Source organism: Anas platyrhynchos, chromosome Z, assembly GCF_047663525.1.
Source record: "Anas platyrhynchos isolate ZD024472 breed Pekin duck chromosome Z, IASCAAS_PekinDuck_T2T, whole genome shotgun sequence".
In the NCBI taxonomy this organism is placed as follows: Eukaryota; Metazoa; Chordata; class Aves; order Anseriformes; family Anatidae; genus Anas; species Anas platyrhynchos.
In genome coordinates, this window is record NC_092621.1 from 25941566 (window position 1) to 25958965 (window position 17400).

Genomic DNA, 17400 nt, shown 5'->3' on the forward strand with positions numbered 1-17400 from the left:
CATGAAAAACTAGGAGATGACGCACTTTTTCCTTCTGTTGCTCAGCATTAGGATATGCTAAAAATTTTTAAGAAAATCATTAACCTGACACTGCCAATAAATTACACTGAAGAAGAAGAACTCTACTCTCAGTAGACTGACTTCTGTATGTTATTACACTGTGAAAGAAACTGCCCACTTTAAAAAGGATCTGCTTAGGTACAGTAAAATGACATATTTTTGAGGCCAAGTAAAAGATACAGTTTAGTTGTCACTGTTATGCAGTTGGGGGTAAAACAGCTATTTTTGGAAAGACTTCATTTTTATTTTTTAATATACCATTCTATAGCAAATAGCTAAAATAAGCTGTCAATTGACTCATTAGGCTTATAGCATTGGATGCTGTTAAAAATCCTTTTATTGGTTGGGAAATGTTACACTCATAGGGAAAAGCCAGGGTTTTTAAACACGAATAGCTTTATTCATGTTGAAAAAATGAGATAAATTAACATATTTCTCTCACAACATAAATTTCCACATGCCAGTATACACAATCATGTATTTAATACATTCACTTTTTGATGAAAAAAGCTAAGAAAGCTAATATCCCCATCTTGCAAGTTACAATATTGATTTAAACATGGATCAGCTTACACACACATCACTAGATTCATGTAACAGTTTGTAATATCATAAAACACAAGGAAGACAATAAACGCAGTCACTAGCAGCTTGGTGCATTTATTTTTCTCTTTATAAATGAGCTGGCTTTCCTGCAGCTCTAATTTTGTACCAGCTCTCCTTTTTGTTTCAACTGTCAGTAAAAACTTTGATTATGACTAGTGAAGCACTAATGAATCAGTGGGCATATTAGAAGGGGCACAAAGAAACTGGAAAGACCTTCAAGGTTTGGACACAAAAGATGAATGGAGGCTGGCTTTTTTATTTTGTTTTGCCTTTTTTTTTTTTTTTTTTTTTTTACTTTTGTAAGATCTCTCTCCAAATCTTTCTTTTTCTCTTTTTCTTTATAAACTATTAGTTTTAATCAATGTGTATAAATTTCCAGAATGATGTACTATCACCTGCTGCTATGTTAAATATGGACAGCAAATTTCTGCTTGAAACAGTCTATTCACGATGCCTATTAGAAGCCACATGCTGCAGTATTACTCATTAAATACAGGTTTTGCTTCTGGAAAGACCCAGTACTTTATAAAAGTCTTATTAGGTGACTATTGCCACCTTTCACACATACCCTTTCTGAAGGTTTGATATAGGCTGGTGCTTAGTTTATTAACTCAGAGAACACACTAAAAAAAACAACCAATCAAACCCACCATCACCATCATCACCACCACCAATTGCTTGCTTCATGGCTTTTTTTTTCTTTTTTTCTTTTGTTTGTTTGTTTGTTGTTGCTTTGTTTTGTTTTATCCTACTATTTGTTTATTTATCTTACTATAAAGCAGTTAGTTTTCCTATAGGAAATATACACTGTTAGCTCCTCTGAAATCAATATGCCTTTTCTTCTAGTGATTTCTTAGTTCTGTAGGATGTGTGCACATACCTGCCAGGGGAAGCATATGTGGACGAGTGAGTGTCCTTAAAACAAGGAAGGAGTAATGTAGTGGATGCCAGAGCTTTTGAAAGAACTCTGTCTACCCTCACTGCTCTGTGAGCACATGGGTGTGCATGTGCTGCTATTTTCACCCTGGATTAACTTGAATTATAACTGGAATTAATTTATAATGCACTAACTACTGTAGTAGATCCTTGGGGATGTTAATCATTAACTAAAAGACACCCTGGACATGGCTCTGTTTCAGGCTGGTCAAAGATTGCTGATAAGAGCAGCAGTAAACAATTGAATAACCACATTACTAGAACGGCAGCCATGTATGCAGAAACAATGGAAAGCATATGCTACAGGAAGGCACAGACATTTTCTCATACGTTACACAGAAGCTAACATGTTGAGATCCACTTGGACCTTTTTAAAGGATTTCTATTTGAATAAGACAAAACTCTAGCTTTTCAGGATTTAAAATATCTGAGAGTGCTGTTTCTCTTAGTCACTGGGACAAAAAGAGTTCATCAGTATCACAGACGAACAGAATGGCCGAGGTTGGAAGGGACCTCTGGAGGTCATCCAGTCCAACTCCCCTGCTAAGCAAGGTGACCAGGATCATGTCCAGGCAAGTTTTGAGGATTTCCAGAGAAGGAAACTCTACAGTTTCTGTGGGCAACCTGTTCCAGTGCTCTGTCACCCTCACAGCAAATTGTACTGTCTCACTGTTTTGAAAAGTGTGTCTGCAGGAAGGCTACAGCTAAGTCAAATTTTATTTTTCAGATCATTTCACCTGTTCTTTTCCAATGCTAGAAAGCTAATTGACAGCTAAGATGAATTTTGGCGTCTCAAGACTTTTATGCATGAGGAAGTAAAGTGTTTTGCACAAGGAAATGAACAGAATGTTATTTGTGTTCAAAGAATAACACATAATGCAGAAAGTAACACTTAGATCAAGAATGAGATGAGAATATGGTTTATAAATCTTACATCAACCTGTCTTTGTCTGTGTGTGTGTGTGCATGCATGTATACATACACAAACTTGTGTGTCCACATATGTATTCACCTCTAATGATGTAATACTTCTTGTTTACAGTCTACAGTATTACAGAGCTGCAGGGTAGGACTTAAAGAAAACAGCTTCCCAAAATAAAAAATAATGGAACACTACACCTTGAAATATTACTATTAGCAATTTGATTCCCTTTCATTATTTTCCCCACCCTCTTCTTTTGAAAGACCACATTTTAAACGTGTAAAACAGGTCCTACAGAAGATGCACAAATGACTTTTGCCACATAGACAGTGGGGGACAGGCATATATTTACAAGACAGATATTCAGAGGATATAGGGCATGCTTTATAGGTTAGAATACATGCGGTATTATCAGAGATAAATGCAAGGTGATGAATCTAGCTGTAGACAACATGAAACTCGGACAATATGTAAGATACTGAACTCTTACGCTTGCAATGAGTTATGAGTGCTGTCCGTTAGCAGCAGGTACCTTCAACTTGCTTGGACAGAACTATTGGTAAAAACTGAGTGGCAGGTGGTAGATGTCCAGAATTGAACAGTAAGACAGTGAGAAAAACATGGACTGTGGCAAGAGTGATGAAACACAGACTGCCAGAAATTTTTCTCTCTCACTTGCAGACAGATGAAGGTGTTGAGATCCAGCATATGAGTGAGATCTCTGCAGATCCTCTCAGTTATGTGGCATTAAAATGTGTATTCATGAATATTCTCAGTGGAAGGGACAATATTATTTTGTGTAAGGCAAATAACTTCATTGGTAAGTAGCCTCTTTCTTTGTTTTGGTTTTTGGACTGTGCATAGGTAAGGAGCAAACAATATGGTTTAGGTCTTTGTCAGGCAAAGAGCGTCATTAACACTGTAAACACAGACAGCAATTACACCTGTATTTTTTCCCATTCTGGGGAGTACTTTCATTCTACTCACGTTTCTTGTGTGTGTTGTGAGAGTAGACTGCTAATAATTAATGTTTTATTCATTTTTATTTATAGAGGATGTACTCCATGGCCTAGGGAGCATGGCTATCTATTACAGACCAACATCTTTGGAGATGACTCAACCTAACAACATATCAAAAAAAAATATTTTTCATGTTCAGTTAGTCCTTTTCTTGTTTCTGACATACTAAATCACTGCATCAAAGAAAGGTCCTGAATGCACATGAAGTTCTAAGAAAGGCCCTGAATGTGCACAACGGTCTATCGGATAATCTTACAGCTTTAGAGTATGATTAAATATTGAAGCATCTTTCCTTTGCATGAAGAAATAAGGTATTCACCATGGCAACAAAGGCAGATAACAATTGAAAAAGAAAATAAATTTGTATCACCTAGTTCATGTGAGTAAGGTATATATATATATATATAAGGAATACTAGAATAAGAGTAGAAGAAAGCAAGTGAGGCTGATTTCATCGTATGGTGTGATTCAATGAAGGTAAGTGAAGGTAAAAGAGATCTGTGGGTAGCATTATAAATTGGTGTTTTCTGTTTAATTGAGGTCCTGAGCTAAGTTCCAGATTCACTAATATGTCTTTGCTAATTCCACATCACTGCTTGATCCCTGTCTTGCCAATCTACATACAGAAGTCTGTCTTTTCATACTCTTTTTCCAAAACTAACAGCCTTGGAAAGTACTAATTCAGGCAAATACTTAATATTTTACAGTGAGTTTAATGAACAAGAGTGCAGGGAATGCAGAGTAAAAACAGTCTTTCAGACTAGCTTTCTTCTGGAATATGGTTACTGAACATGTGTTTTCTTTCAAGACTCTGGAGGAAGTGGAGCATTTCTGTTTTCACTTCTTGTATCTTTAACCCCCTGAGTGCAAGGATTCATTTTTAACCTTCTGATTGAAATTTCAATTGCATTTCCAGGTTACTAAACAGGAAACATGGCTTGTAGCTATATTAGAATGATATCATCTTTTTTAGGTAAAGAGGTGTGACTGGATGTAAACATCACTTCCTGACTTATGACGATCATTTTAAAACTCACAGTAAGGAAGAGAATATAAATCTAGCACACAGAGTCTGTTTGTTCGAGGTGCTGATGACTATACTATACTGCTAAGAATTGGAATTAGCAGTAATGTTCCAAGAGTAGGCCCAGGGAGTTATGTGAAGTTAAGGCTATGTTGTAGAAAAAGAAAAGAGCAGAGAATAATATTTCCTTCAAATGGAGCTGAGCTAAGTTCACAAACAAGAAAATTCCTCCATACTTCTACTCACTGAACTGAAACAGCTGAAGGAGCCAAAAAAGGACCATTCTGAGAGGAGATTCCTCCTACATGTATTAGTTCAGCCTTCTGGATATGTAGGGAAATGTGGAGTCTCATTCCCTCAAAACAAACAAACAAACAAACAAACAAAATATATATATATGTATAATTGCCTGAAGGAGTTTGTTTTCCACTTTTTTTTTTTAAAAGAGATTACCAAATCCTAATGGTGAGTGTCAAATCTTATTGCTGAATGTTACTATGAAGCTAGAAGCAAGAGCATGAGCATTGAACTTTAACTATTTGTAGTTGGCCTTTGGGTAAGAAATGCAGTTTCAGATAAAAGGAATGGAATGGCAAGAGAAGAAAGGTAGCAAAGATTGACTTAGCAGCCATGGCTGCCCAACTCTTCTGAGAGGATTACTAGAGGATCCATCAGGAAGGAAGTCTAATGATTTTTCATCTGTAGCTAGTGTTGTGGTACATGCCTTTAGAAGGGCACCAGCTAAAATCAAACACAAAAGAAGAAGGCTTCCCCATATATCATCCATTAGCAATTCCTTTGAGCACTCCAGAAACCATGAAACTCCTGGTTCCCTTTTTAGGAATCTGTACTCAGCAATCAATGCAATGCATGCCAAGTGTTGTAGTGCAGGCTCCTAACTGACAAGGTACTAACACGACTATAGCCAACCTTGTTAAAGGGTGCAAACACAACAAATAACATGCTTTCAAGAAAAAAAAAAAAAGAAAAAAAAAGGGAAAAAAAGAAGTCTGGTAAGTGAAGATTTTCTATCAACCTGTCTCGAGTAAAAATAATAAAAATAAAATCTGGCAAAAATCAAAACATATGGTCTGTTTTGCTGTCAGTTTTAAAACAGCTGACCATCATAGTAAGTATCATTATAAATGCTATCCAGTTTCTTTGTCATTAGGGTATATTGTACTTTTTTTCATTGCTGTCACAGGCATGAGTTATTTCAGATTTACAGGAGAAGGGCATTGGACCCTGTGTCTGACTTCAATTTAGACTGAACTAATTTTCCTGTTAGAGGTCAGTCAATTATGTGTGGTTGTTAGCTCTGATACACAAATACCATCAAGTTCAGTTCTCTGTGTGTATGTAACACAGTTATGTTGCCATATAAGGCAGTATATGGTATTCTCTTTTGAAGGTATATGCAAATGACCTCTTAATTATAGGTGCATCAAGGGTATGTATAGGCCACTAAGTGACTTTTTGTGTGAGATATAAATGAACAGACATAGAAAGGAAGTGAAATTCCTACTGTCCAATGTGTATTACCTGAGATCACTTCAGAAGCTGCAAAAAAGATGCATTCCCTTAAGACCAGACAGCTCACTTCTGCTTATAATTTACATAACATTTGCATCCAGATCTCCAGGGATCACATTTTTCTGTTTCAGACTGTGGAGTACAAGCATCTTACCAAGTATTTATAACTTGAAATCACATTCACTCTTTTGTCTTTATGGGATAAATCTTAATTGCATTCAAGCCCAAACCACTTGATTGTTCAAACAGCTTTCATGCTGGCTCACACATCAGTTCAAATGTGTTGAGCCAACTGGCTAATCAATTATTGAGATTCTAGTTTTAGTTTTAATATGGTGGAAATATTTGTGGATTTTTTCATTTTGTTCTCTTCTGTTTACTTTTTCTCCTCTTTCCTAACCAGTATTCTCTTTAATCCATTTTCCTACCTTAGAACATTCCCTCTAATCCTGGACCATGCAAGGTCCACATTGCTGGGCACTTTGTCTTTACTAATCTCCTCTGTTGCTATATTCCAAGTACAATGCAGGTTTTCAGGCTGCTCACTTCACTATATACAGACTTAATCATATACTTACGATGTGGCCAGGAATTAGGATAAGAACCAGCATTGCAAACAGCATGATTTTACAAGTAATGAGATTTTAGTGCATTAACCTTGAACTAGAACCTTCAAGAGTTGAGTCTTATTGTTCTGTGGACCACCTCCACACTGATCAGGTGGCACAATGCATTGGATCTGGATGTTCTTCAATATTATATACAGAGTTGGACAGACTATGCTACTTGAAGTGGACAGTGCACACAGCAAGACAATGTAATATTACCATTGCTGTTGATTTTCACTCAGGATACGTACAGAGGCTTCAGATTTCAAAATAAGATGTAAAGTAAACACAAGGAGGTGGACATATACAACTAATGAATGGCACAGAGAAGTGGGGCCAAAGACAAATACGGTTCTTACTAGGGAAAACAGCCTTGAAATAATAAGATGCTGACTAGTGGACAAAAGCGACAGGTGCAAAAGTAAGGCCCATGTTTTATTCTTAACCTGGAACCTGGCGAAAAATAATTTTTCCTCCCCTTTTTTAAATATCATTTAGAAATTTAAAATACATCTTTTAAATCATGGTTGGATATACAATATTTTATGCCAGACATTTTGACTGTTTATGTTGTAAAATAAACATACTTCTTAAACGTTCTTTTTTTTAATTGTTTTTGTTTTTGTTTCTGTTTCTTTACCATATTTTATTTATCAACATCAAAAAATGCCTAGTAATTTTCAATATTTATGCTTTTTTAAATTTAGCCCGTTTTCTCATTTGTTAATACTAGAAACCACACCCTGGGTTAATTTTTTATGCTACAATATATAGCACAGGCATTTGTTCAAAATCAAAAAACGTAACTTCCACATTTAGTAAATAAATAGTGAACCTTAAATGTAATAAATCATCTTGTATAGACTGTCTTTTACTGACTCTTTCAACACAACTAAAATGACAACTGACATAATGCAGAGATAGATATTACTACCCAAAAGTAAGTAGTTCTTACATATGAGAAAGAGAAAACAAAAGTGAAAAAATCTATCTTACTATATACATTGACTTTATCTGAAAGCCTAATTTCTTTGGTAATAATTCAGCCACCTAATAAAAGTTTTTTTTTTTTCTTTAAAACTTGAAACTCTATCATCAGCTGATAGAGACTGTCTTAGCTTCAGTGAAAGCAAAGCCAGTTTCTGTAATCAGCAGATCTGTCCCTTTTGTCTAATAATTTTATAGATGTATCTACATTTAACTTTTAATGCTAACACTTTAAAGAGATCTAATAACATTTTTACAGGGCAGTAGGACAGGTGGGGATGTCTTTATTGCAATCCATGACAATTCATAGCATATGGCTTAGAAGGAACATATATACTAACATTTACTCTCCATCTTTACACTTGGTCTCATAAAGATATGACCACTGCCTACAGCCTTGGCATGGTTTCTTAATGGCTTTTCCAAGAGCTGTTTGAAAGTGTTAAATGGTGAAAATGGTGAGATATTTCTATGATATTAAAAATCAGGTGAGTAAATGGTTGTATGAAGGAATGTATAAACTATGAAAATAATTCAGGTTTTTATTATTGCTTTTCTTTGTTTTGATATTGTTTAGAAAACGTTTTGAGAGATTTTAATTACACTATACTCTATGTTGAAGTTATGACCTGACTAAATTCAATAGGTGGCATTCTGTGACAGAGAAATATGTATTAGAATTGTAAATACCAAACAAAAATGTACCAAACAAGCTTCTCTGACAGCATTTTACTTTTCATAGAGTCTACTGGCTTGATTCTTCCCTTATTCATACTTACAATAACATAAACACTGGTTTGTATTGATCTACACCTGGAACAAGACACATTCACAGTTTTAAAATGGCAAAAATATTCCAGATGCCACAAAGGAGAAGAAAACTTTTTTTTTTTTTTTTTTTTTTTGAGGACCAGCAACAAAGAGTACTGATGCAGTCTATACAGTTTCCTGATTAATGCTGCATGCATTGATACATATAAGAACAATATTTCTTGCACCAATACTGCTAAGTATTTGACTTGTATGTCTGCACTGTTACAAAAGCTCATAATGCCATGACCAAATTGAACTTTTTTTTTTTTTTTTAATAACATGACCACTTGCATTTTAAATATCTAATTATCAGTATGATTTTTGTCTTCCTGGACATGTCACTGGAAGTGTTTTAAGAGGTAGCTTTGCAGTTTGAAGTTAAGTGAAGTGGTTTTAAATAGCAAAGTATGCAAGCAAATGAAAGTGAAATCTAAAACTTTCATACAGTATTTTCTAAATCTCTGCCACTCTTTTTCCATGTTTGATTTCTGTCATCAGAGCACTCTGATAAGCATTGAGAATCTGAAGCCTTTGCACCATCAAACAGTAGAGCTCACATTTTACAAGTAAATAAATAAACAGTAAATGGCTTTTTCCAGTTACATCAACACCTGTGTTCTCGTGTCAGGAAGCCGAAGTCCTACCAGACCTCCACATACTAGAACAGTAGAAGCAAGGAGAATAGGGATTGCTTTGGTGATACCAACAAGGGAACCAAATATTAAGTTTCCAAGTACAGCTGCTGCTTTGCATAGCGCATTCAAAAAGCCAAAGCCTGTTGCCCTAGAAGAAAAAACAGAATAAAGTTAAAATGAATGTAAGAGTAAAAACCTTTGAAACAAATCCTCAGTGGGAATAAATCAGTATAGTCCTCTATCTTAAAGAGAATTTATTACAAGGATTCTGTACTTGGTCTTTATAAAGTGAAATCAAAACTCTACTGTAACAGCATTTTATTGAGACAAATTAATTCTGCTAACTTGGGGACAAAAGTATGAAATGAATAAGTGAACAGGCAAGTTTGTACTTTCACACAACAACAAAGGACCTACAAACAGAAATTCAATAACATTTAAAATGGTGGATCAGTAGAGAGGAGGTGAGAAATCTTTCAAGAGCTACATAGTGATATCAGGAGGTCACCAAAATATAAGGATGAGCATCATGGGGTACTGAATAAAAATTGTTTTCTTACAGATGGTATGCATGTTCAATGCTTTCTCAAAAGGGTTATAAGACCTTTAATAATTACAAATGTCTGTCTCTTAGGGACAAAGAGAATGAGGCTTTAAAAACAAAAAACAAAAAAGACCCTGCTTGGTGCAGAAGAGATAACTAAGAAACTTCAGACAAAAGGGATTGCCAACAGAAAACACAATACGAGCAACTCAGAGGTGCTTATGCTCTGTGGAGGTATTATTTTAGAGGTATTATTTTTGGTAGCGAGCACATAGATGTACTATGCAAACTGCTACCCTTTCAATTAAATGTGTTTTGACGTGACAGTATGATTCATAATTGAAAGAAAAATAATTGTCCTAACAAAAGCGTCCTAACAAAATCATCTGTAAAATGGCAAAGTCTTTAACATTTCCCAAATCTCTAGGAAGTGAAAGGGAGAATAACTGTTTGAAGCTCACTGGGACAAAATAAAAAGAATCACAATGATATAAACTTCTTTTCAGAACAAACAATTTTTTTATTGTTAATATTAATTATTGCCATTAGAAGGAAAAAGTTCCCCACTCCAAACAGAAAGAATTGACAGAGAAACTAATGGACTGGGTGACTAAGAGGTTACTTAGTTATTGTAGTGAAATTCTATGTAAAGGAATGGAAGGTCCTATACTCATATACAGTCTGTACTCAAAAGTAACTATGATGAACTTCTGCTACTGTAGCTCATAGAATTATAGAATTGTTTGAGTTGAATGGACCTTAAAGATCACCTAGTTCCAACTTCCCTGTCACTTGGAGGGATGCCACCCAGGTGATCAGGTAGTCCTGGGCCTCATCCAACCTGTTTTTGAACATTTCCAGGGATAGGGCATCCACAGCTTCTCTGGGCAACCTCTTCCTGTGACACACCACCCTCTGAGTAAAGAATTTCCTCCTAATCTCTAACCTAAATCTCCATTCCACCTTGTCTGACTGAGCAAAAAGTTGCTGTCCGTCTTTTTTATAAGCCCTATTTAAGTATATAAAACTGCAATAAGATGGCCCTGGAGCCTTCTTTTCAGGCCCGAGCCCTCTCAGCCTTTCTTTCTTTCAATAGGAGAGGTGCTCCAGCCCTCTGATTAACTTCATAGCTCTCCTCTGAACCCATTCTAATAAACCCACATCCTCCTTGTGCTGGGAGCCCCTGGATACACCTCTCCAAGTGGGGCCTCACAAAAATAGAACAGACCGCTGTTGGCAGTCCTCTTTAATATCTTTATCGATGATCTGGATGAGGGCATTGAGTGCACCCTCACTAAGTTTGCAGATGACACCAAGCTAGGTGCGTGTGTCAATCTGCTCAAGGGTAGGAAAGCTTTGCAGGAGGATCTGGATAGGCTGCACCGATGGGCTGAGGTCAACTGCATGAAGTTTAACAAGGCCAAGTGCCGGGTCCTGCACCTGGGGCACAATAACCCCAAGCAGAGCTACAGGCTGGGAGATGAGTGGTTGGAGAGCTGCCAGGCAGAGAAGGACCTGGGAGTGATGGTGGACAGTCGGCTGAATATGAACCAGCAGTGTGCTCAGGTGGCCAAGAAGGCCAACAGCATCCTGGCTTGTATCAGAAACAGTGTGACCAGCAGGGCTAGGGAGGTGATCGTCCCCCTGTACTCGGCTCTGGTGAGGCCACACCTCGAGTACTGTGTTCAGTTTTGGGCCCCTCGCTACAAGATGGACATCGAGGTGCTTGAGCGGGTCCAGAGAAGGGCGACGAAGCTGGTGAGGGGCCTGGAGAACAAGTCCTACGAGGAGCGGCTGAGGGAGCTGGGCTTGTTCAGCCTGGAGAAAAGGAGGCTCAGGGGCGACCTTATTGCTCTCTACAGGTACCTTAAAGGAGGCTGTAGCGAGGTGGGGGTTAGTCTGTTCTCCCACGTGCCTGGTGACAGGATGAGGGGGAATGGGCTTAAGTTGCGCCAGGGGAGTTTTAGGTTGGATCTTAGGAAGAACTTCTTTACTGAAAGGGTTGTTAGACATTGGAACAGGCTGCCCAGGGAGGTGGTGGAGTCACCATCCCGGGAGGTCTTTAAAAGACATTTAGATGTAGAGCTTAGGGATATGGTTTAGTGGGGACTGTTAGCGTTAGGTCAGAGGTTGGACTCGATGATCTTGAGGTCTCTTCCAACCTAGAAATTCCGTGATTCTGTGATTCTGGCCTTCTTGGCCACCTGAGCACACTGCTGGTTCATATTCAGCCAACTATCAACCATCACTCCCAGGTCCTTCTCTGCCTGGCAGCTCTCCAACCACTCATCTCCCAGCCTGTAGCTCTGCTTGGGGTTATTGCACCCCAGGTGGAGGACCTGGCACTTGGCCTTGTTGAACTTCAGGCAGTTTACCTCAGCCCATCGGTGCAGCCTATCCAGATCCTTCCTACCCTTGAGCAGATCGACACACGCACCTAGCTTGGTGTCATCTGCAAACTTACTGAGGGTGCAAACATTTATTTATGTGCTATGCTGTACTTCAGAATTGTACTGGTCCTGTTATATTTGAGGATGCTGCACCAAAGGAATAATGAAGGTGGATTGGTACCCTTCTGGTCTATTTCCGTATATTTCTGGCTCTGGTTTGTTCTTAGATGCTGAAATCTAGTTAATCAACAGGGTCAACTTCAGAATCATTTGAAGTAATGGTATAAAGTAATTTTTATTTTTTGAGTAAACATAATTCCTCTTTGTGCAATATGTTGTACCCATGCAGATACTGCATGAAAAGAAACATTATTAATATCTAGGGAAGGAGAGGCAGGTCACTGGGATAGCAGAGAAGAAACTATCCAGGAAATGAGCTGGGGAAAAAAAAATAGCAAAAGGGTCTCTAATATGCGTCCTAAATGGTCAAATGGCTACTTTTTTTTTCTATGTTTGATTAAACCTGCATTACTTACGTAATACTCAGGGCCTGAAAAGGTAAACTTGCACATGAAGGTGAATATCTTCAAAACGACATGCTCTGCTGCCTGATGATGCAGACCAGTGAGGTCTGTCTGAGAATGCACTACTGAGAGCACCAGAGGAGGGACCTTTGGAAGAGTTTCTTGAAAGCCTTCCTGTCAGGGAAACATTTGCAGTAATTCCTTGAAAATGTTTCCTCAGAAGAGGACTGATTAACTTTTAGGAAGACATTCGGAGAAATCCAGCCAAAGAAGGACTGAGAAATGTACTGAAGGAAGTAGCAAAGAGCCATCCTACTGGAGTAATCTTTCAAAGTCTGTGGTCAAGTGTCTACCACAGACAGATTTGTACTACCAGGCAGACTAAGCTGAGCATCAGAAGTGTACCTGTAAAAAACTGACCAGAATGTGAAAAAGGTCCTGACAGGGAAGACTGATGCATAGCCATGCAATATATACGTTGCAATACGCAAACATGAGAGCAGAGTCTTCTCTTACAACACTAATAAAACCTTTGCTACAGTTTTTGGGAAAGTGCTAGTGTACTGGAAGTCTGCAAATGATCAAGGACTTAGAATGTGCCATCTCAGGATCACAAATGAGTTAAGTGAAAAAAACACAGAAGTGCAAGGCCATTACTAAATACACTGATCTACGCTAAGTTCATCAGTTACTGGGCAAAACACTGGCATAAGAATATCTTTCTGACTGTCAAAAATCTTTGGCAATAATTGGCAAGAAAGTCAGTAGAAAGAACCCCTTGTTCTTTTAGAGGATGTCAATAAACCCTTTGGGCAAATCAGTAAGACAGTCCTGGTGAATCACTGTGGGCTTGCCTTAAAGACAAAACAAAACAAAACAAAATAGAAAAAGCTATAGAATTTAGTATTAATAGGAAAAAATATTGAAGTCCTATAAAAGTGCCAGGTCTCACTGAAAGCTGAGTGTTAAAGAAAAAGAATTTTCCCAGTATTTTACTACTGGTGCTAGGAAACCTGTGACAAAGAGAAATACTGAGCTTCCTTTCACCCAAGTCTCACATAACAAATGGCAAGAATCCAAATAGTTAAAAATAAAGGGATTATCCAAGCCTTTAGATTAAATGCGCTTGTTTCCTAGTTGCCAAATATGCTCCTTCTTAGACCAGGTGCTTGTATTCTTAAATAAAGTAGTTCGGGTCCACTTTTGTGTTGCTTATGGAGCACCTCATAACTTCATTTTCATGCTGTAGAGTTCTACTGAATGTGTAACACAGTCATTTGATATCCCTCTTGCTAGACCTAGTGCTAAACTAGCAGCACTTTACAAAAGACTCTGAGTAAAATTTTTGTGGGTTTTGATGACTTGCAAATCCTATGAAAACAGTAAGTTTCTGAATGTGCTATGGATAATTTTCTAATCGCCTGAGGATTAATTTTTCTAATCCTCCTTTTCAAAAATAAATACACAGGTCATAGTCTTGCCAATTACACCATATAATGTGCAAGTAAAATCAGAGAATGTGCCTTCCTGCCTTAGACTTGCTTGAGAAACTTCATAGGTGTGGTATTTCATGCCTTTAAAACACCAGCATGCAATTTCAGCAAAGTGCAGTTGAACTGCATCCACAGGATGGCAGTAGAAAATAGCTGCCAGAAAGTCTACTATAAGTTGATGACTGCTGTCATGACTCAAACGACTAGAATACTTCTCTTCTGACAGCCACAACAATAAAAACTTGGATTTAAGATACCTATGAATAGGTTTTATTACTCTGGGGACTCAGAAAGAGGAGGAGAAGATAAATATAATGAACTGAAGATAGGTGACTTAATTCTTAATTATGACCAAACCTTTATGAACTTCTTTCAAAGGTATGAAAAAAGGCAAAACAGAATGAAATCATTTTATAGCACACCTTGAATTCTAAATATTCCTGGCCATGTTTCAAACCTTGGTGCCTGGCAGCCTTAGCAAAACTGAAGAATTGTTGGTTATCTGATGTAATCTGATTTTGATTTACTCTGCGGGAGATACAAGGATTCCACTTTCTGCTTATTTGGCTTATTTGTTGTAACCATTGTTTGACAAGAGTCTTGGCTTATAAAGTCAGTTCTTCCCAAGTTAGCTCACAAAAAGACACTTAATACTTATAGAAATGTAAAAATTCCATTTAAATGTCATAAAAATCTATTGTTACTTTTTTTTTTTTTTTTTTTTTTTTTCAGAGAATTTTAACTCTCTTCTATTCGTATTTGTATTACAGGCATAGCTAGAAAATTATGCAATGTTGTTTCAAGTCCCTTTGGCACAAAAATTACAACACAATCTGTAATTACATCATCATACAATATATTTTTTTCCACATTACTCTGCCAATGCACAGAACAAAGACAGCTTGAGGGATAAAGCACGATGTAGTGAAGGAAACTTGTTTTCCCTCATATGTTGCAGAATTTGGAAGGTACACAGATGGGATTGGGACTGCAAGATGAAAAAGCAGAGTCTCATGATTAAGCTAGTTGAATGCTGTCAGAAGAACAGTTACAGACCCCATTCCCATCACAGAATTTCTATATGATGCTAGCAAGTCATTTAAGCTAACTAAATAGTCATGAAGTATGTAATTCACATTTTATGTCTGCTCAGCTTAGCACCTTCAGGTTTGTGTCATTGAAGTGTTGAGCAGTGGAATTTATATTTTTAGCCCATTCCCTCTTCTGAAATTCTCAGTGATTGGGATTCCAGGTCCGACATGAACTAAATCAGGCACCTAACATCATTTTTGACAACATTATCATTTTCCTCAGTGCCTTAATTCCTGCATCACCTCCCTCAATAGAACAGCTCTGAAAATACAGAAAGTTTATGAGAGTAGAAAATCACTCTACAAACACTCAAAAATGTTCACAAGATTATTAATAATTCTTCTTTAGAGGAGAGCTTTCGAATACATGAAATAATTTGGTTTGGTTCTCAAGAGGGCCACAAAAACTTCTCAGAACCTGCTGACTGTTGAGCATTCCAGAATCACACAAGTCATTAAGAAGATAGACAAAAGCCAAGATAAAGGGTAAGGACAAAAGATGAGATAATACTAGTATTTATTATTATTATTATTATTATTATTATTATTATTATTATTATTATTATTATTATTATTATTATTATAGAACAGGATTAAATTACTGGTTTATTAGAAATGAGCTTACTTATAACTGCTCATCACCAGTGTCCTTTAAAATCTTTGTATTGAAAAGTAAGTAATAAATTAAATACTGTTTTACAATGATTGTTCATTACTAAATGTTTTATGTGAAAGACTGAAACATACCTATAACCAGGATTTGTAATGTATTTTCTACTTTCTAATGCAACTTCCTCTCCCTGAAAACCACTTGACATGTATACAGTCTCCAACATGTCTTATTTTATTAGTTCCACAGATCAACTCAGGTTTTCTAAAGAACATTTAGATAAAACAAAACAAAACAAATAAACAAACAAAACAAAACAAAACAACAACAAATGACAATGGCATAAAATATAGAATTCTAGAATTATCCAGGTTGGAAAACACATATGACTTAGCAAGTCCCACCACTAAACTATGTCTCTCAGTATCATGTCTACATGTCTCTTAAACACCTCCAGGGATGGGGACTCCATGACTTCCTGGGAAACCTTTTTCAACAACTTATTCCTAATGTCCAATCTAAACCTCTCCTGATGCAACATGAGGTGATTTCCCTGCAACCTATCACTTGTCACCCAAGAAAAAGAGATGAACGTTCTCGTTGCTGCAACAACACCCTCCTCACTGCAACTTCCTTTCAGGTAGTTGTAGACAGAGCTGTCTCCCATCAGTTTCCTTTTCTCTAGACAAAGCAATTCCAATTCCCTGAGATACTCCTTGTAAGTCTTGGTTTTAGTCCCATTATCAGCTTTCTACTTATCAAGAATTTAGGACAAGCTACAGAATTACTTCAAATACAGATATTAGATTGTTAAATAAATTTATAAAATTTATAAATAATGAGGCGATTTTGAATGCATTTGAAGCCCAAATCTGTTAAGATTTTGAAGCAACCTTACTTCTGCCCTGTGGGCAGCTAATGAAGAGGAAACCAGAATGTGTCCTGTGTATCACATACACCATGCATTTCCAAGTTTCTCACCACACCCCTACCTGACAGAAAGCCAGTATGATTTTCCAAAAATAACCTGGGGTACGACTTATGAAACACTTTCTGTATTACCCTGCAAATTACTGTCAAAGCCCCAGCAGTTTGGCTATTGGCTAGATTCCAAGGGGAGTTTTGTGGTAGGAAAAGGAGGGGCTGCCCGGCCTGATCTCTTGTGCATGTTAGTATGAACCGGCCTCCTTACACACACATTTCTTTCAGCCCAGACTCTAGCTTCTATTTGCTGCTCATTTCACTCATTTCACTTCTATTTGTGGTCATTTCACTGGTGAGTAAGCAAAAACTATTTATTGGAATAATAAAAGAATGATGCACCTTTGCCTCAACCTTAAAAATTATGGGAAGGAACAAACTTCCAGAATTATAATCCCAAAAGGCAAAAAGTGGCTATGATGGAACCAGAACTTTTGGAAAACTCATCTTTAGTATATGCCAGCAATGTTTGTCCTGAACTAAGATGACTTGACCAATCAGGCTGTTTACATAGATAATATGAAATAACAAGTTCTCTATCTGAGTTGTTGCAAAAATACCCCAAAAATTCAGCTGCAAGTTCATTTTTGTAATTTGGTTCCATAGTGATTATTGCATGCATA

The 17400-nt window shown here is 37.1% G+C and overlaps 1 protein-coding gene across 1 annotated transcript in view; it reads right to left on the reverse strand.

The window, feature by feature from the left end:
- Positions 1-379: 379 nt before the first annotated feature.
- SV2C (synaptic vesicle glycoprotein 2C) overlaps positions 380-17400 on the reverse strand; it is a 114098-nt gene continuing 97077 nt past the window's right edge. The window contains exon 13 of the mRNA XM_027446670.3: positions 380-9292. Coding sequence (XP_027302471.2) covers positions 9109-9292 — 184 coding nt within the window. The 3' untranslated portion in view covers positions 380-9108. The remainder of the gene's footprint in view (positions 9293-17400) is intronic.